At 55.6% G+C, this 20,373-nt stretch overlaps 2 protein-coding genes across 2 annotated transcripts in view; one reads left to right on the forward strand and one right to left on the reverse strand.

Moving 5' to 3' along the window:
* The first annotated feature begins 7,686 nt into the window (after positions 1-7,686).
* On the forward strand, positions 7,687-14,307 carry BARHL1 (BarH like homeobox 1). Its single transcript, XM_069474775.1, has 3 exons — positions 7,687-8,152; positions 12,086-12,308; positions 14,013-14,307. Exons 1-3 carry the CDS (start codon positions 7,687-7,689, stop codon positions 14,305-14,307), a joined length of 984 nt encoding a protein of 327 aa, XP_069330876.1.
* A 3,911-nt stretch (positions 14,308-18,218) lies between these two features.
* DDX31 (DEAD-box helicase 31) overlaps positions 18,219-20,373 on the reverse strand; it is a 73,539-nt gene continuing 71,384 nt past the window's right edge. Inside the window, exon 20 of the mRNA XM_069474776.1 lies at positions 18,219-19,825. Coding sequence (XP_069330877.1) covers positions 19,576-19,825 — 250 coding nt within the window. The 3' untranslated portion in view covers positions 18,219-19,575. The remainder of the gene's footprint in view (positions 19,826-20,373) is intronic.

Genomic DNA, 20,373 nt, shown 5'->3' on the forward strand with positions numbered 1-20,373 from the left:
CCGTTTTCTCATTTTGCTAAATACACAGAAGAGGGGCAACCCCCAGAGCCCTGGGAGTGACTGAGGGACAAGGGCAGGTGCACAAAGGGTCACAAGGCTTTGTGTCCAGATATGTCAAGAAAGTAAGGAAGTTTTGAGTTGAGCCCACTGTTTTGCTCAGAAAGCCCCTGTGGGAAGGGGAGGGAGGCACACCTGGAGGCAGAAGAGTTTTCTGAAGGACCCCAAATTGGGCCCTCATCCCCAAGGGGTGGGGCAAGTCCTCTCTGGCAATGAGAGAGATGCCCCCTGTAAGTGGCCCTCCCAGGCCTGCTTGCCCGAGGCCCCAGTGGGGGCGGAGAGTATGGGCTCAGCCAGAAGCAGCTACGGGAACTCTCCGTCCAGTCACTCCTCCTCACCCCACGCACTGTGGGACTCGCTAGGGCTGTGACAGATGCCCTGGAAGCACCACCCTGGATGCTCTCCGGGGTCCTCCGGGTGCTCCCAGTCCAGGCTGGCAGCAGCTCTCAACGGAGAGAACCTCAGCTTCTTGTCCTACAGCGCCACCCGCTGGCGAGTCTGAGTCAGAGGCCACAGAGGTTCCCAGCCCTTCCCTCCCGGCGTCCTTCCCTCCCCTGGCTTCGTTCTTCCCTCATTAATTATTTGTGCCTGCACAAAGCCCCAGGTCCACTTCTGGTCTGATTGCACCTTCCTGGGCATCCTGTCATGGTTGGGCTGACCCTGCCTGGGGACCCTACCATGGCCTGCTCTTCGTGACCCGGACAGAGTCCCCAAAGGGCCCAGCCCGAGAGGCCTCGGGTATCATCTTGGTAGTCTCCCTCCCTTGCTGTCCCCCAGCTTCACAGGCAGACAAGAGCTGGCGTGGGAAGCCCGAGTCCATGCGACAAGCTAGGCCGGCACGCCATCCCAGGCCAGCTACGTGGTCCAGAGGCTGCCCCCAAACTACTTCTCAATTAAAGACGGACAGAAATGGGGTGAGCTCAGCTTTTCATCCCAAGTCCTCCTCATCACACACCAACAAATGCCACGTGAGGTGGGTGTCATTGGAGGCATGACCTTGTGCCCCTGTTTTGGCTAATTTCACGTAGGGACATTCTACCTCCTGGTTGGGCTTCTTAGCAGCTCCCCATCAGAGATTTAACCAAACAATGAGGCCCACGGGTGCTGTCTCCATGAGCCACAGGGAGGGGGCCGCCCTGGGCCTCACCTGGTCTACTTGAAATTCCTTGAAGTCCCCTCCAAGGTGAGGGGGACGCAATGCTGTGCTGATGTGCCCTTGGCGGGGGCAGGGGGCAAGTGCCCAGCTGGGGTGCAAGAGCAGCGCTGAGAGGGGGTCTTTGGGAAGGGGACTTATGAAAACAGAAGGGGCTTGAAGCCACCGGGAGCTGCCAGAGAAGGCAGAGGGGTGTAGAGCCACTTAGCAGCAAGACCAGGATGGGAACAGACATCCCAGATGGAAGCTCTCCCTTCACACCGACCCGCTGACTCCAGTCTGTGTCCAGATTTTTAAACTAGAGCCCAAACCTCATCCACTCTCTCCCTATTTCCCTCTCCCCCCACCATCGCTATCGCTACCTCTAGCTCTCAGATATAACCAGAAAATTAATAGTTTTCTTGGCCAGAAGAAAGGAGTCTGGCTGTCGCGCAGGGTGTGCATCGGGACGGTAGGCACGAGCCGACAGCCACGTCTGCTGCCTGCCCGGCGGGGCTCCTAGAAGCCTGAGGAGGAGGCACCTCTCACCGGCTACGGATCCAATTTCAGTTCCAGGGAGGTCCCTGGATCCAGAGAGCGATGGTTTGGCTGTTTTATTCACCCATCCCAGCGCCCCAATTAGTGCTGGTTTGGAACAACAGATGTCGGGGGCCAGAGAAGGCTCATCTCCACACAGCAGGCACCCAGCCCGGTGCCGTGGGAGCCAGACAGGTCTGTGTCTCCAGGGAAGCACCTTCTCTTGCATTTATCCTCATGGACCCAAACATCCTTTTTATTGCATTTCTTTTTACTTGGGAAATCCTTTGATGCTTGAAATCATTATTAAGGGAGCAGGGAAAACTAGGTTGTCTCTTTATACAGGTTCCTAGAACTGAATGCAGGAAACTTGTAGACTTGAATCCACGAAGGGGAAATTGTCTATGAAGGGGACTTAGAGCGAGGGCATCACTGCATTCTGTGAGCTCCACGAGGGTGGGGCGCCCTGTCTTGCTCTCCACGACTCATCAGCATCTAGCACGACGCACGGGACAGAGCATGTGCTTGGAAGGAAGGAGGGAAGGAAGGAGGGAGGACAAGAAAAAATATGTTCTCTTCCTGGTTTCAGGAGCTCCATGGAGTTTTTAGTTAAACAAACACAAATGGTTGAGAACAGTGTGACCTTGAAGCCCATAAATTGTCCAAGTTCTTGTCTAACCCATCTGTTTGCAGAACAGAGAAATATTAGCGCCCGGCCCTGGCCTATAGCATCCCAATCCTCTGCCCACTCCACCTTTAACACTGGTTTTGGTGGAAGGCCCTGGGCAAAGGTGGGAGCTGACTTTTCTAGAAAGGGCTGGGGAGATGAGCCTGGGGGCCCTAACTCACCAGAGGAAAAAAGCTCCAGCTATGAGCAGCAGTCGCTGTGCTGAGAACTGCGACTGCTGTTCACTCTGATCGCGTGACGTGGGCAGCATCATCTTCATCTTACAGCTGGGGAAAAAAAGCTCAGAAAGCAGCGATTTGCTTAAAATAAAAAAAAAAAAGAAAAGAATAGAAAAGGAAAGAAATGGGACTACAGGTGTGCACCACCACTCCTGGCTAATTTAAAATTAAAAAAAAAATGAGAAATGGTTCCATGGTGTAATGGTTAGCACTCTGGACTCTAAAAGAACAGAAAAGAAAGAGATTTGAAGGTCACAGAGCAGGGCCTGGACTAGGGGGAAGGGGTGAGGCACTTGCCCAAAGCACAAAATTAAAGGGGGTGCCAAAAAGCTTGGTAACCAAGACAAATGATATTTTAATATAATTTTTTTTTTTTTTTGAGACAGAGTTTCACTCTGTCACCCTGGGTAGAGTGCAGTGGCATCCTCATAGCTCACTGCAACCTCCAACTCCTGGGCTCAAGCAATCCTCCTGCCTCAGCCTCCTGAATAGCTGGGACTACAGACACATGCTATGACACCCAGCTAATTTTCTTCTATTTTTGTTAGAAATGAGATCTCGCTCTTGCTCAGGCTGGTCTTGAACCCCCGAGCTCAAGAGATCCTCCCACCTTGGCCTCCCAGAGTGCTAGGATTACAGGCATGAGCCACTGCACCCCACCTTTAATACAATATTTTTAAATCAAAATTTTAAAAATCCATGGTGGATAAAATGCCAACATTTAAAATAAAGACTTATGTGACTCACCTCATTTGCTTTACTGTAGTCCCAGCCCTGGATTCTAGAGCCAGGTTCTAACTCAAGTCTGGTGAGTTCCAGGTCTGTATCCGTAAAGGAGACCCAGCTACTCAGAAGCTTGAATGGTATCCTTTAAGCCACAATTCAAATGGCAGCAGAGACCACCTAGGATCACTCTCAAAAGGCTTTGAGCAGACTCTCTGTGAGGCTCTGCCTGCTGAGCAAGGTGAGCAAAACCAGCAAAAGCAGCCCTTTCTCTAGCTCCAGGGCTGAGGGGTATCAGTACAGGGAGAGGAGGGCCTGGGAGAAGGAGTGTTGGCAAAAGCCATGGCCCAACCAGAGGCACAGGCTCTCCCACGTTCATCCCTGACTCAAAGCCAAACCCAGGCCAAGATCCCCAAGTGGAGAAGAAGGGCATAGATTCTACACCATGGCCTCTCCCACCGTCGCCCCTCACCACCTCACCATGTTAACACCTTTGTACCAAAGGGAAGGCTGAGGTCACGACAGCAGAGACGAGCTGTCCAGAGTGGAAGCGGCCAGGGCCTTCTGAGGGCTTCTCCACGAACCTACCTGCCCCAGCCCTGGAGAGGAGCACCAGCTCCTTCTTTGTGGTCCTCTCTCTGTGGGCGAGTGGTCTTGGTCCTTCTAGGGCTCTGGGTCCATCAGGAGGCTAAAAGGTTTAAAAGAAAGCAATCTCAAAGGACCAGCAGGAATTTGAAGCAAGAGATTTCAAGAGAAAGTGGGCAGCTGGGGTGGGGGTTGGGGTCCTGAAAAGAGAGCCCAGAACAGGGCATTTGGATGCGGGAGGGGAGGGCAGTTCTGGGTCCTTGGTGAAGACTGAGGAGTCCTGGGAGCCTGGCCCTAGAAGCCCTGATAACAATAATTTCCTTTCCTTTCCTTGAGGCCCCCACACCCCTACCCCTCAGCCAGCCTCTGGGGAGGGGGCCAAGAACTGCTAAGGGCAGGGGGCTGGGGAGAGAGGTCTGTCTCCTGCTGTGTGAACAGGAGCGCAGGGAGGTTAGGCAATGTGCCAAGGCTCACATCCAGCTCCTCTGGACCTCAAAGCCCCAATACCCCACCATGTCCAACCAGGCTTCTTTGGTGTGTGTGTGGGGGGGGGGGTGGACCAAGGATCCCCTGGATGTTTAGGAAAATGCCAATTTCTGGGCTCCTTCGCAGCTAAACAAGAGCTCAGGTAAGCCTACACAAGCCTCTCAGGCTGTGGCCAAGCTGAGATGCAAGAACCACCCAGAGATGGAAAAGAGAGAGGAGGCGGCGCCTGGTGGAGCTGGAAGTCCCCAAACAGGAATAAAGTGATGTTAGTGAGAAAGGGCTAAATCCTAAGGTAAACTCCAAACGAGATAAATCACATAGCATGTTTCATATCATAATAGGTGGCAGTAATTCAATACTAATGATAGCATACTAACGACCCGTTGATATTCTTGGGCCCGAGAAGTGCAGCGAAGCCGGCCCGCCTGCAGGCGGTGGGGCCACGCTGGGGCTTGGCCCGCGGGAGGTTCCCAGCTGCCCCTACTCCCTGCTACGGCTCTGATCTGGCCGCAGCACCCAGCGCCTTCCCAGGCTTCGCTTTTGCTGGGTCCGGGATCCAAACCTCAGCACAGGACCCAGAGGCCAGAAAAGGTCCCAGCGCTGCCGGCTGCACGTCAGCCGAGCAGGGGCGCTCAGGACGCTCCCACGAGCGGAGGACGCTCTTGGGGCCCAAGGGCGAAACCACCGCTAACAGCCGGTGGGAAGGAGAGTCCTGTAGACCTAAGCGGGGACCGAGGGTGCTCCCAGGAAGATGAGATCCTCTGGGGGTGCGAGGCGCAGGCCGCCGGGAGGAGCAGGGGAGGAGCGGGCGCTTGGGAGGGAAGTGGGGTCTCCAGAGGCGCCGGGAGCAGAAGCAAGGGCCAAGCTGGGGGCTGGCCTGGAAGGGCCAGGGCAGCCCCCGCTCCTCTTGATTTATGGTCGCCTCCCGATCTACCAAACTGAAATGAACGACCGCCGGCTCTGCCCCACCGCGGGAGGCGCCCACGACAGCGCCGCCGAGCCCCGGCCTGGGGGCCCCGCCTTCCCGACAGCTTGCAGCCGAGCCGGCGGCGGTCCCCGGGGAGCCGCTGGTCCTCGCCTCCAGCCCGGCCGGCGGCGGGGCCGCTTCCAATCTGCCGGCGGGCGCAGGGGGAGAGCGCCCGGCCGGGCGTGAGGCCACCGCCGACCTCGCCGAGGGAGGAGAAAGTTTCTGCTCCACCTGGCCGCTCGGGGCTGCCCCAGGCCGGGCCCCGGGTTTGGGGGGATCCGGGTGCCTCAGGATTCCGCTGCGGCCTCAGACGCTGAGCCTGCCGCGGGGGCCCGAGTGGTTTTCTGGGGATCGGGGAGGGGGTTGGCAGGAACACGAGGGGCGCGCTGGGAAGGGCCCTGAGGCCCGCCACATCCCCGCTGCAGGCGCCTGGGCTCTGCTCCCTGCGTCCTTTGGCCACAGACCGGGTCACGATCTGGGCTGGGCGCAGAGGACGCGCTTCAGGTCTGCCCGCTGTCCCGGGCCACGGCTCGGCTGACCCCGGAAAGGAGCGGCGCTAGAGCTCCAGGGCGGAGTGGGGGGCGAGGGGGGCGTCATTCACAGCGAGGTTAGGGTTCCAGCGCTGCCTTGAAAATACAGCCCGGGGAGCTCCGGCTGCCCGCGAGTGAGAAGCCGTTCACAGACGTCTACACCCGCACTCCTACACTCGCACTCCGAAGCTCTTGCGCGTTCCCCTGCGGAGGCACGAAAGCCCGGTCCTCCCGGGAAGTGCATCTAGGAGATGCCATCGGCTGGGGAGGGGACTCACTGCTTCTTTGTCCGTCGCGCTGCCTCCCTCGGGCCGCGCGGATTTCTCAGGGTCTCCCTAACGCCCCAGACACGGTCTTCCCGCACTACCCACCCTCGCCCGAGAGCGAAGCCGTCGCTCTGGCCGCTTCCCGGGCGGACACCAGGCTTTCCCCACCCGCCAGGCCCGCCAGGCCCAGAGCGGCCGGAAAGGGAGGGCTGAAAATTGAGCTTCGCGGGAAACATCTAGAACCCAACGGAAACGCCCGGAAAACAACGTAACAAATTAAAATTTCTTCCCCACACTGGAAAGGGGTTCTCGGTACACAGGCACTTCTTTCTCCGCCGGGTTTAGTCCCTTTCTGGTGCTGGAGAAAGAAAAAGGGGAGAAAAAGGACCTACGACATACCTGCGGGCAAATAATTGAGTAATTGTGGGAAAGGGCCAGGGGACACTTGCAAAGGCAGCCCCGCGTCCCGGCCCACCGGTGGCGGCTCCGGCCCCTCCCCGCCAGCGTGCCCCCCGCTAATCACCCTCAGGAGCTGCATCCCCCGCCTAATGAAAGCAAACCGTGTGGAAATCGCCGGTAAACAGTTGGGTCTGTGCTGTAATTAATTCAGTGTCTCTTTTAATCAAACTGAAAGGGAACCGGGCAGCGGCTTGCGGAGCCGTGACATCACCCCCAAAATCGACGGAGCCAATCAGCGTCATCACTCCGGGGACACGTGGGCGAGTCCCCTTTAAAAAAAAAACACAACACAACGAAAAAAAAAAGAAACAACAAAAAAAACCCAGCCCCAAAGTAAAAGTGACACAAGTTCATTTTTTAAAGGAAGGGGGGGAGGAGAAGGCGCGCGCGGAGCGGCCGGGAGAGCAGCCGAGGAGCCGCCGGCGCTGTCCGCGGTGCTGACGGCCCCTGGCGCGCAGGGGCGCGAGCGAGGACCTCTCGGCCAGGTGCGGCGCGATGAGCCGCGGGCCGCCGCTGCCGCTATCCGCGGTGCTGATGCCACCAGGTGCGCCCCGTTCCGCCGGCTGGTAGAGCGGCCCGGCCCGCCGCTATCCGCGGTGCTGATCCCGCGCCCTCGGCCACCGCTTGCCTGGAGGAAGCGTGCGGTTTGGATTTTTAGAAAGCCATTCTTTCTTTAGATTACAACATCCTCGCGTTTCTTCTGTGCCAAAGGGGCCCTCAGGCCGCCCGTCTCCCCCTTTGCTCTCCCCAACTTGGCGCGCCCTCCCTCCCATTCCTCCCTGACACTCCCACCACCCCCCCTCGGCTCGGCGGCTCCGCGCGATGCTGCAGAAGACGCGCTGAGCCCTTTTGGATCTAATGCGCAGAGGAGGTTGGCCCAGAGCTCCTGGGCTCCCCCAAGGCTGAACTCCGTCCAAGGTGCCCTCAGGCTCCCTGCCCGCCTTCCCCATGCCAGCCCGCAGCTAGGGGCAGGGGCAGCGGCGGCTGGGGTTGGGGGTGGGTGGGGAGCTTTTGGGGAGGACAGGTCGCAGCTTGGCTATGGAAGGCTCCAATGGCTTTGGGATCGACTCCATTCTCTCCCACCGCGCGGGCAGCCCCGCCCTTCCCAAGGGGGACCCCTTGCTCGGGGACTGCCGTTCGCCCCTGGAGCTGAGTCCACGCTCAGAGAGCAGCAGCGACTGCTCTTCGCCAGCCTCTCCAGGAAGGGACTGTCTGGAGACAGGCACCCCACGGCCTGGTGGGGCATCCGGCCCAGGTTTGGACTCCCACCTGCAGCCCGGGCAGCTCTCAGCGCCGGCCCAGTCGCGCACCGTCACCTCCTCCTTTCTGATCAGGGACATCCTTGCCGACTGTAAACCACTCGCGGCCTGTGCACCCTACTCTAGCAGCGGGCAGCCGGCAGCCCCTGAGCCTGGGGGCCGTCTTGCGGCCAAGGCTGGGGAGGACTTTAGAGACAAGCTGGACAAAAGTGGCAGCAATGCCTCGTCAGACTCTGAGTATAAAGGTAAGAAAACGGGAGCTGAAAACTTAGGGGAATGTTATATATCTAAAAAGTGGTATTTAAAACTTGTGTGCACACACTCGGGGACATGCACATGCTCCCCTTGGAGCTCTCCCAGGGCTCGAGTTGAGCGGCTGGTCTGGTGCAAACATTTCAGCCAGTACTGTGGTCGTGCCTTTGGGCAACAGAGTGTGGTGGAGAGAGTGGGGGTGGAGGAGGGATACTGTGCCTAGGAGAGATCCCCCAGAATGTACAAAGCAAACTTTCTCAACTTCAACTGGGCCACCATCCTTCTGGCGGCAGTGCTGGTGGGCAGGAGCGGGTTCCTATCAGGACAGTGGTGCTCTGGGAAGAGCCGCCACAGAAACATGGAAGACCCAAAGAGTTCTGTCTATAAGAGTGAAAACCTAGCGGGAAAATTTCAGCTGGAGCTCTGAGAACAGTCAGAATTTTCCGCCCCTTAATCTAAATTTCCAGACAGGAAGAGAAACTAGGCTTTCCCTCCCACTGGGCCCAGCACGACCTGGGTCCTGTGAATCATGCAAAAGAAAACACTGGCTTCAGAGTAGCAACGGCAGCCAGGCAGGCAGGTTGGTTCAGAGGTCTGGGGGAGAGGGGAGCAGCCTGTGCCCACCCAGGAGTTCTCACTGAATTTGATTTTAAGTGCGTTGGGCAATAAACTCCAGGCAGAATTCAGGATCTAGAAATTCCTGAGTGACCAGTCCTCTTCCCCCTCTGTGGGCGCTGCTGCCCCTTCACTTGCCTTTTTTGTTTGTTTGTTCCTTTTTCATTCTGTCTTAACTAAGGAGCTGAGATCAGGATTAAGAGGAAAGAGGGAAGGAGGGAAAGGAGGAAAGAAGAAAAAAAGGAAAGAGGAAGGAAAGAAGGAAAGAGTTTCCTAATTTTGTTTCTGACCCCCAGCCACTACCTGGACTTCAGCTATTTGTTGGGGTCAGAGGCACAAACTTCTTTCCAAGGAGAAGTCAAGAGAGAGATGAGAGAAGTATCAGGGCTTCGGGGGAGAGAGCCCTGCGTCCCGATCCAGCAGAAAGCTAGAAGCTGGCAGAGGCTCTTCAGAGCTCTTTCATATACTTAATTCCCAGAACCTTTTTCAGGAGGCAAAATTTGCCTGTAGAGGCAACTTCGTTATTGTCCTGGGGTCCCCACACCTCCTGGACCCTATTTGTACCAAGCCTTCACAAAAAATTTGGGAAGGCTCATTTAACACTCTGTTCCCAACCCAGAATTCATTTGTGGACATGTCCTGACCCCAAACCAAAACCCATTTGGGATCCCACTCCACATCCCATTTCTGTCCACCTCCCCCACGTGAATGGCTGAACCTCCTTCAGCTGGGCTTGGCCAGCGTGTCTGGAAAATGGGCAGGTTGAACTGGTGCATCTGGGACGAGCCCCGCACCTCAGCCCAGCCAACTCTCGCTCCCCCACAAGGCCTGTTTAGAGAAGCAAAGAAAAAAATTGCCCAGGTGTGGACAGGAGGGATAGGAAGGTAATGTGAATATATATATTTGTAATACTATGTTTATTATTTACAATTTGCAATAACACCCCAGCTTTACGGTTAGAGCAAGGGGCAAGAATCTCCATCCTCGTATGCTAATGGTTGGTGGTGGCAGCGGTGAAATAATTTGGCTCTTGGCTCCTTTTATTTATTTGCTCCTAGGTAGGATTTTGAGGAGAGGTTTCGTTTATGGCAATTGGAATATCAATCTTCTCCTCCTGTCCCCAATGATATCTGATCAGGGAGGTGACAAAGGCCGGCAGGCACTATCCCCTAAATAGGTTTGGAGCAGAGGGGGTAGAAGGTCTCCCCCAACCCCCACCCCTCGACGATGCTGCCCTTGCACCTACAAAGCCCTGAGTGAAAAAAGATATAGGAACATTGAGCAAGGCTGCCTCTGGAGCGAACGTTTCTCAGAGCCCGAGTTAGGAAGCCTGGCTCAGAGAGACACACACTGAGCCCGTCCGTGGGGACATTTAAGCCTGTAAATTCCCCAGCCATCTCCCAAGATGAGTCATTTCCTCCAAGGAGGGTATGGGCGAAGGCCAGTTTCATCCCAAGTTTCTGGTGTCAAAGGCTCCTCAAACATAATATTTAAAGAAACTGAAACCGGGTTCAGAAAGTGAAACTCGGCAACAGAAAGGGCTGGAGCCAATGTCCACGGAGAAAGCAAACCAGTGCTCTGCTCCACGCAGGCAGGGGTGGTGGCCTCGAACTCTGGGACATTTAAATGTACCCTCCAGACCAGAGTCTGGAAAGCCACCGGGCTGAGCCTGTCCCGGAGGCTAAGGCAGAGCGGGCACGGACTGTGCACCCACAGGCTCCACGGAGTGACGGCAGAAAACCCCAGTAGCTGGCCCATTCCTCCTGAGCACACCAGCTCAGCACCCTCACCCCCACTTCAGACCTCGGCCCTGAGAAGTGGGGGGTTTTCATAAACAGTCCGGGTAATTAGGACAAAAAGTAAGATTTCTGCAATATCAAGTTTGAGGTTCGGATGATTGTTTCCTCCAACTTGTTTGAACTGCCTGCCTGTGTAGACAGAGTTCCCCCCATCCTAACACAGGCCCATCCCCGGACCGGTCCAAGCCCAGACGTGCGAGCCGGGAGCAGGGGGAGCCGCATTGGCTTGGAGGATGCGGGAGAAAAGCTGCGGCTGAGGTTTCTGGTGAGCGCTCTCCTCGCTCAGCCGCCTCCGTGCACCCAGTGTCGGCACCCTCCCTGCAGCGAAGCGCTGCCTTTCTGGTTGAAGTGTCACTCCCTAGTGGCTCAATTAACTGGATTATTGTTTCCTAGGGAGAGAAATCAACTTGCATTCAGCTAAAACCCTGTCACTGAAAAGCCACACACAATGAAACTCACCATAAAAGAAAATAGAGAAAAATGGGGGTAGCGTGTGGGGGAAAGCCCCGGCCCGGCCCACGAGGCCGGTTTTGGAGAATTGGTCTGTTTGGTTATATAATCGCGTTAGGGAGAAGGAGTGTGAGCATTAAGCTTGTTCGATTAAGTGCGAGTTTTCTGTGCAGTCAACCCTGAACGAAAAGGGTTTGGGAAAAAAGACATTACCCGTGTCCGGTCCATTCTTGGACCTCAGGAGCTGGGCCCCGGTGCTGTTCTGTCCCCACTATGGGGTGTAAACACGTGATTGGCACGAAGGTGCAGTGGGAGCCACAGTGGGCAGTGTAATGACATCGAAACACAGACCTCGGCAGTGCGCGAGGGGCAAACGCCCGCGGAGTCACAAAGTCGCTTATTTCTCCAAGTGTTTCTCGCTCTCAGATCCCAGCACCCAGCCTTCCACCTCGCACGGTTTGTAGGTGGCAAAAGTGACAAGGAAAACCATTGCCATAGATTCGCATCCATATAGGGGCAACGTGAGGTGTGGGTACAATTTTCTGCTCTTCAGGACAAGAACTGCTCCGGGGTGAGCAGGTTTCCGTCCTTCCACACGGGTTTTTCTCCCTCCCTCCCTGTCACAGCACAGCTGGGGAATGGGGACCAGGCACGGAGCCCACGTGCCCAGGAACCCTGAGCCCCTCGCCTGCTCCCGCAGGTTGGGTCTGGCTCCATCGCTGCGGTTCCGTTTCTCTCTCCAGAGAATATGGGTGCTGCGAAATTGGATAAAGTTCTCTGGGGCTTTGGGCTCTTTCTCCACGGAGCTGCCAGTGTGCCTCTGCCTCGGGCGCTCCTGCCACTGTGCCCCTCGGTCAGCACTCACACCCTGTTCCGAGGGCCTGGATGTCCACTTTGAGTGGCTTTGCTGCGGTCCACACACTCTTGAGTGCCAGGGGACCACGGCGATGGGGAGCTGCGCTCACACAAACACAACGGGCCAGCGGCGGCCGGGGTGAGAGGGCTCGGGTGGTGGTGGCTGGCAGCGAGGCTGGGCCCTGACACGCCATTGTGTGTTCGCAGTGAAGGAGGAGGGCGACCGTGAGATCTCCAGCTCCAGGGACAGTCCCCCAGTGCGCCTGAAAAAGCCACGCAAGGCGCGCACGGCCTTCACCGACCATCAGCTGGCGCAGCTGGAGCGCAGCTTTGAGCGGCAGAAGTACCTGAGTGTGCAGGACCGCATGGAGCTGGCCGCCTCGCTCAACCTCACCGACACGCAGGTCAAGACCTGGTACCAGAACCGCAGGTGAGGCCTGGTGGGGGGTCGGGGGCAGAGTAGGGGTGGAATGGCTTTTTTTCTCGTCCTCACAGCTCCTAGAGCCGGACCACGAGTCCACAGCCTGCTGCTAAGGGAGGGCCCTTGAACCTCCCCTATTCTGTAAAAGTGGGGAAACTGAGGCCCTAAGGGGAGACGGTCTTGCCCAAAGTCCCACAGTGCGGAACAGAGACAGGATTAGACTTGGTCTCCTGTGCCTACTCATCCCTCTCCAAGACAGGCGGGCAGACACAGGGGCCATCAGGGGTCAAGTCCTGCCCCACCCCTGCCAGGAGGTCCTTCAGGGAGCACACCCCACCGGAACCAGCCTAGCCTGGGTCTCGCTTGGGGCCTTTGAGCTCTTCCAGTGGAAGCCCCATGGGAGGAGAGATAGCTTTGGTGTCCAGAAAGCCTTGCGGAAAGGGACAGGCAGGCAGCAGCCCTTACAGTGATGTAGCCCGGCCCAGTCCAGGCAGCTGCTGCAGGTGACTTTAAGCTTTTGCTGGGCTCTTCTGGCCTCCCCAGCCTTTCCGGTCCCCACACCTGAGGTGGGAACTGGCCTAGCCTGAGCTCCTTGGGGACAGGGTGACTGGGAAGTTGGTGTTGGGGCACTGGTCTTGAACCTGTTTCCTGATTTCCCTCCTGAACACATTCACCAGACTTAGATACACATGCACAAAACACATCCACACACACCCACATAGCGACACACACTGACACACTCACATTGACACAACTTACCGTCACACACACAATCACCCCGTGCTTTTCATAAACAAGCCTCAGAACACATCGCCCCATTAATAATAGATACCGATTACTGCTCCGGGCATCAATAATTAAGGCCCGTTATAGTAATTACACAATTATGATGATGATGAATAATTCAGGGAGGGAAATGGGCCTGGTGTGGCTGAGCCCACCTCGGTGGGACCCTGGCTGGAGTGCCTCACCTCACCTGGCAGGTTAGCCCCCGGGGCCCAGGCCTGCCTTCCCCAAACTCCAGGTGGATGGCCAGCCTGAAGCCTCCTCACTTGGCGGCAGACAGGATGCAGGGCTTGCCCCAGGCCTGGGACCTGGGTGCTGAGGGCGGCAGGTTCCGCCCTGCTGTGGCACTGGGCCGGTGTGTGGCCCCAGCCATCGTCTCCAGTTGCAGGTGCTCAGCAGTACGTGCCCCCGCTGGCCCCTCAGTGGGAAAATCAGACGCTCCCCTTTCCAGGGCCGGCTGCCCGAGGGGACCGCCCTCCCTTCCCTTGCCCTCTTCAGGGCAATCCCACCTTCATAAAGTCCCCCAGGGGATGGATACGCAGGGGCAGCCCCAACTCCCAGCTCCAAGGGCCCGCTCAGCTCAGCGATCTTCCCAGCAGAGGGTGTCGAGGTTAGAGCCAGGCTTTGGGGTCACACAGCCCGGCTCAGAACACGGCCTCCACCGCTTTCCGGACGATCTCGAAAACTGGCCCATACCTCAGTTTTTTTACGTGTAAAATGGGGATAAGAGCCATGCAAGACCTCCGTAAGGTTAAAGGAGAGATGCGCGTCAGGCGCGCGAGCCGAGCAGTGCCTGGCGCTGCTACTTATTGTCAACAGCTCGATCCCTCCCGCCTTCCTGCAGGCGCTCTGGGCCCAGCTTCGGGAGGGATGGGGTCGCCGGATGCCCTAGCTCTGAACCCACCCTGCGTTTATTTCGGTCCCCAGGACTAAATGGAAGCGACAGACGGCCGTCGGGTTGGAGCTGCTGGCGGAGGCAGGCAATTACTCAGCGCTGCAGCGGATGTTCCCGTCGCCTTATTTCTACCCGCAGAGCCTGGTTTCCAACTTGGACCCGGGCGCCGCGCTCTACCTGTACCGCGGCCCCAGCGCGCCGCCGCCCGCGCTGCAGAGACCTCTGGTGCCCCGCATCCTCATCCACGGACTCCAGGGCGCCGGCGAGCCGCCCCCGCCGCTGCCCCCGCTGGCCGGCGTCCTCCCGCGCGCCGCGCAGCCTCGGTGAGGGCCCTGCCGCCTTTCGGAGGGCGCGGGGTTCAACTGCCCTTCCCGGGAGGGGGGCCCTGCCCAGTGCTCCTGACGGGCCAAATGCCAAGCCCTCCGAGGCCCGGACCCAGGACTTCGCCTCCCCAGCCCTCCTCGGGCGTCCTCTCTCCGGGCCGCTCGCTCCGGAAGCCCCTTCCACCGCCGGGTGTACATACGTCTCTGCCCCACCTGCCCCGGCCCCCTGTCTCTGCCGCCTCCCCAGGCGCCCCCTCTCCCCCCAGGAGCAGGTGGGGCTCGTGCTCAAGCTTCTGCTCCCTCCACTCCCCTTCCACGCTCCAGCAAGGGACCAACCCGGTCCCCTAACCCCTGCCAGGGAGAGGAGAAGGGCGTGCAGAGCCCCCACCCCGCTCCCTCCCTCCTCCCAGCGCCCGGGCCGGCGGCGGAGCTGTACATACCGTGTGCAAAGTGTATATGAAGTTATTTATTCGTGACCCATGAGCCCGTGACCGTGTCCGTGACTTAGTGAGTTCGTGGCCTGTGCCCTCCCCCCTCCCAGGCCGGGCAGGAAGGGGCCGAGGGGGCTCGACCACCCGCCTGACCCCAGTCCCCACCCCTATCCCCCGTCCCTGGGGCAGCCAGGCCTGTCGGGTTCTCTCTTTTTTAAATGTCACAATAAACTTCTTACAAATGACCAGGCGCATGTCCCCGCTCCCGTCGGTCTGTCCGGTCTGTCGGTCTGTCCGCACTCGAGCCGTTCTCCCGCCCTTCCTTAAGAACCACTTTCCTCTCCCTGGACTCGGTCTCCCTCCATCCTCACTAACAAGACGATTGTGTCCGCCTCCTCTTCCTTGGTGCTGTGGCCGTGTGCGGGGGCCCCGACTGGACTCGCTGGGGCCTTGGGCAGGGACCCCCTCCTGGCCTCAGTCTTCCCGTCTCTACCATGAGCGAGCCCCTTCTCCCCACCTCCCCTTCCTCTCCATCTGGTTCCTCGCTGCTCCCAGACGGTCCCGGGGGCCGGGGCGGGGGTCAGCGCCCGGCTTCACTCGGCTGCGGGCCGGGCCGCAGTGCCCTCGCTGAGCCGACTCATCTGGCCGCGACGCGGGCCCCGGCAGCTGGTGACCGGCCCGCGGGCGCGGGGCCGACAGATGGGCTCCGAGGCGGCTCCCCCCGTCACCCCCACCCCCGCCCCGCGCCCGGCCGCGCTCTGGCTCCGCTCGCGGGCGCCCCGGCGGCTCCGGCCTCCGGTGCGGTAGGACTCAGCGCGCCTTAGCCGAACCAGACGAACCTGACCCTGACGCCACATCGGGTAACCGCCCCTCACGCCCGCATCTTCTCACTTCCCCCTTTACCCCGCGAGTAGTTTGGAAATGAGACCCGGAGGGGAGCCGAATCCCAACGTCTGCCCCATCCTTTCTCGCCGCCCCAGCCTGTGGCTACAGAATCTCAGGGGAGGGGGTTTAATTCCCGAGTCAGACTCCGGGCCTCCAGTTCACGTTAAGGGCCAAGGTCACCTCCGAGGCTGTTCCCTCTGGGGAGGTGGGCGCAGGTGCTCCCCTCCTACACACCACCTGCAGCTCACTGGCCCTCAGGGCTAGGACGTTTTGGGGCCTAGCAAGCCGAGCCCCCTCTAGGCTTGCGGCAGGGTTGTTGCGGGGAGGACTGCCTGGTGGAGGGGTGGGGACGTGCAGACTACAACGCCTCTGGAAGAGCAGACCCGCGGCCAGGTCTGCTACTGTTTCCTCCCCGCCCCCCAACGCCCTCACACAGCAGCTTTTCTTTCCTGGGATACAGAGGGTATTATTCTAATTTTGCAAAATGCACAGCAGCTAATTAAGTCAAGGAGCTCCTGGCTTTTGAGTTCTTTTGCATGTGAATGGGGGTTGGTAAATCCCCAGCTCTGGCTGTGGTGGGGGGCGAGGAGGGACTGTCCCCAACTCAGGGTTAATGAAGTGGGAAAGGAGTCTCTCATAGCCTCCTGCAAACAAAACCCCCCATGCAACAAACCCTGCCCAAATCCTACATGGATTGACTTAAACCCAGGGGATAAGTGCTTTAAATTAATCTCATTGAATAAGAATGAGACCAAACAAAACTCTTTAAAATCATATTAAAAATCTATCAAAGGACAACTTGCACTGGTGTGCTTTTCATTTTGTGAAAGTGAAGGAGGTAGGCTAGAGCAACCACCCTTACATTTACACAGCGGCAGTGTAAATCACAGACACATTCTCAACTATGTAATTGTCCTTGTACCTCAGAGGCGATTTCATATCTTACATTAATGAAGAACAAGGCTTCCCTACAAGTTTATAATTACAATATTTTAAATTGTCCTGCACATCTCATCTGTAATAATAACTTCACAACCTTCACAGTGAGGTGGGCTTCTGCTTTCACCCACTTAGAAGGCTAAATTGGTTTCTCTGTTCCCAGCCCTGGGCCTGGGTGAGCTCTCATTTAAAATAGAAATGAATGTGATACCCCCACAGGCTGAACAATAGGAGAGGCACAGAGAAGGCATCCTCTGCTCCTCCAGCAACCCACCCCCTTATCAACCTAGACTCAAAAGGGCAGGGGCAACAAAGTTTAAAAGAACTTTAGATCGCCCTACTAGGCCTCAGTTGCAAGACTTCTGGAAATTAAGAATGTTAGCTGATTTTAAGGGTGTCCCACTGCCCCCACACTGACAGGCCTTGCTCTGAATTTTTCCTATGGCGGAGCAGATTAAGAGATAAAGTATAATGGTCATGGAGATGATTTAACAAGACCAGTTAACAACCCTTTAAGCAGGGCAACTAGTGCAAAAGCCTTACGTTTCCTGCCTCTAGAAAGTGATGGTTGGGTTTGAATGGCTTCCACTGACCATGTGTTGAAGGGCTCAAGTGCGAGAAACAGCAAGGCCACTGGCAGTTTGTCACATATTCGCCTTAAAAGGTCTCATTTACTTCCCTCTCTCCCCCAAATTTCACCTCCTTTCACTCCAGGGGGAAAAGAAAAAAAATCAAAGGAACCCACTAGGCTTTGTCAAAAAATATCCTTTGCTGAGATTTGGTTGGTTCTTTGCTGCTCTAAGAGTGGAAAATGCTGTTTGCATTGCATCAGCACCGGCTTAATCTCCCACCAAGGGCTCTGTGCCCTTCAGTACATGAGAATGGAACGGGGCCTTCTGAAGATGGGCAGCCCCTAAAGATTGCAAACATGAGGATGTTTTGGATCCTGAAAAAGTATTCTACAAGTCCACCCGAGAAAAAAGCTTTCAGCTGCAAAATTCCATTAAATGCCCAAATTCTTTATGACTTTAAATATGGGAACCAGGCTTGTGGCACAGAAACTTGGACAAGTTTGGGAAATTTAAAAAAGAGGCACGATTAAAAATACACATAAAAATTAGATTATGTACAGTGGAATTAGGCTAAAGCTTTGCCTAATTGATGCCTGAAATATATAATCTGTCAAGAGCCATAATAAGAGAAAGAGATTTATTTTAAGGTTATTTAAATTTAAATAATATTAACCCTAAATCTGCTAAATCCATGTTTCTTTATTAACTGGGGTAACATATTGATTCTACTTAGAAACAGGCCCACATAGCATCTATGGAGTTAGCGTATCAGGTGTGTAAGTTTTGATCTTGGAATTACAGTCGTTTACACTTTGCACCGTTCTAGCTCTTCTCTCTCCCCACAGGAATGCAGACCTCTGCCAAGTCACCCTTTTGTGGAATGAGTACTGTGGAAAAAAATGTAAGGAAGGTTTCTCTTTGATCAACTCCAATCACTGGCATTAATCCTGTTTTTCACACAGCTGGGTTTTGCCTATAAAGTTTGATCCCTCCTTTTCTCATCCAAATCATGCGAACCATTACACACTGAAGTAAAAGAAAGGCGGCAGATTTGCCCAAAGCCAGTCTGACGTGTTCTGTAGGTTTGTTTTTATTATCATTACAAGTTTCACCAACGGTCTCTATCAATTTGTATGTGACTGCCAACTCTGAGAAGGTCCAGTTTTGCCCCTGGCAGAGGATCAAGCCTCTTTAGGGTCACAGTCGCCCCACGCTGGAGCCCTTGCTGTGCGGTGTCAGCTGCACTCCTGGTGTCTGGAATGGAGGCAAGGATGCCGACCCCCGAGCTCTGCAGAAAGGCCCACCTTGCAACTCTCACCACCCTCCCCTGGCCACTTCGTTCCAGGGGGTCTGGGAGTTTACTGAAGTGGTGCCTCAACACACTCATCCTAGGAAAGCACGATGGCCACACAGTCACTGCAGAGCAGGAGGGAGAAAACTGAGAATGAGAGACACAGTGAGGAGGGCAGGAGCCATGCCCAGACAGAGGTGCTGAGGCTTTTTTTGTGCTGAGCCTTTTAACCCTTTCTCTTTTGGACCCCTCTGTAAGTGTCCAAATCTTACATTTATGGGGAAATCAATGCACTCCGGGGGGCCTCTTTCAAACCTCCCAGAAAACACAATGGGGGCAGGAGGGCAGCTGTGGCCTGGGTTACATTACAAAGACCCCCAGACTTTTCTTGAAGATGGAATTTGATGGGGGAAACCAGCTCAGGATGCTGGTGCCTTTTGACTTCAAAGGCAAATAATAAAAACGCAACAGTAAATCAATTAGCCCTGAGAGAGTGAGTTTTCTGTGGACATGAAAGAAGGGGCAGTGCATGGAAATAGCACATTGTGTTTACAGAAGCACGTTCCTAGAAGGAAACAGGGGGCTCCTAATGTGCCTGAAAACACATTAGTATTTTTGAACCAGACCAAAAACTTTTGGTCCTTCCCAACAAAGCATTTGTACATAAAGAAAATGAGTACTTGATAACTACCTTTTTCTGTTTTATAAATTTAAATCCAGTTTTTAACATCCTAGTTCAAGCCAATATATGCATTGATAGGGCTGAAGTTTCGAAACCTCCCCAGAACTATTACAGGGCAAGAACCAAACCCCGGCCAGGCTGATGCACAGGACATCATCACGCCAAGTGTTGGGGACAATCTCATCTAAGGGTGAAGGCAAAAGTCTGGCACTGACGGAATAAATAGGAGGTGTAGACACCGTCTGCAGTTATTTGGATAGTTTACACCGTGCTGACTCTCTGCTCTGACTTCTATCAGGGCTCCTCCACAAAAGACAACAGCTGGGGCTCCTATGCGTCTTAGGGACTCAGCATTCAGGAGAAGGCGGCAGTTATTTTTCACAGGGCTCCTCTGACAAGAAGAGGACATCAATCCAGTGCCACTGGGGCCTCCAGGACCCACTCTAAGATCCAGTGCTGTGGAGGGAGACTTTTAAAAAACTTTCCCGGAAGTCTTGATGTCTCCGTAAGCCTTTTTTGGTTTTTCTCTGTTTCTTAATTTTTTCCCACGGCCAAGACAGGGTGCTGGCTGTACACCGAGCCGCAGCGGTTGGCTGCCGGGCTCTTCGTGTTTGTTTTGCTTTTTGACCTTGGCAACGCTGGCCTCCATCCCACTTGAGTATTCGGAACGTAAGATTTCAGCAAGGTGGTGTTTACTCCGGGTCTTCTTATGAAGGTCAGGCCTGAAGAACAGTAACAGCAGAGGGAAAAGAAACTTTATTATTTTTTTCTTTCCCATTTGGAAAGAGCCGGATGGCAGCTGGTTCTAAGATTGTGAAGCTGACATTTTTGTATTAACAGAAGTACAATCCCTTCAATAGTGCTTGTTTTGATATTCTATGCACCAGAAGATTAGATACGGCGCTGACAGATTTTCATAACGGTGGCAAAATATCATGGCATTTTTAAAAGTGAGGCTTTGTTCTGTGTTGTTTTCATGGGGGAAAAAAGAGCTATACACCCTCATACTCTGATGGCAAATGAGGTGTATGATACAGCAGTTTGCCAAAGGACGGGGGGAAAACCCACCTTAAAACTCAACAACGTGAAGCAGTGAAAACATGCCAGCCACTTGGTAATCCTCAGAGTTCAAAGCCACTGGCCTCCTCCTGGGCAACCGGGAGCCTTAGGACTCAGCCCGCAGGAGCAGAGCCCAGCGAGACCCACGCAGCCCTACTGGGTCCAAACGGCGAGGGCAGGGCTATCAGTCAGATGCTCTTCATTGACTGAA

The sequence above is a fragment of the Eulemur rufifrons genome, chromosome 7 (genome assembly GCF_041146395.1).
Source record: "Eulemur rufifrons isolate Redbay chromosome 7, OSU_ERuf_1, whole genome shotgun sequence".
NCBI lineage: Eukaryota > Metazoa > Chordata > Mammalia > Primates > Lemuridae > Eulemur > Eulemur rufifrons.

Excerpts from the sequence above, each read along its gene's own strand:
- BARHL1 (XM_069474775.1), top strand. The coding sequence starts at position 7,687 with ATGGAAGGCTCCAATGGCTTTGGGATCGACTCCATTCTCTCCCACCGC. Across the intron at positions 8,153-12,085 it reads GTCAGACTCTGAGTATAAAG|TGAAGGAGGAGGGCGACCGT; the intron begins GTAAGAAAACGG and ends GTGTGTTCGCAG. Across the intron at positions 12,309-14,012 it reads ACCTGGTACCAGAACCGCAG|GACTAAATGGAAGCGACAGA; the intron begins GTGAGGCCTGGT and ends TTCGGTCCCCAG.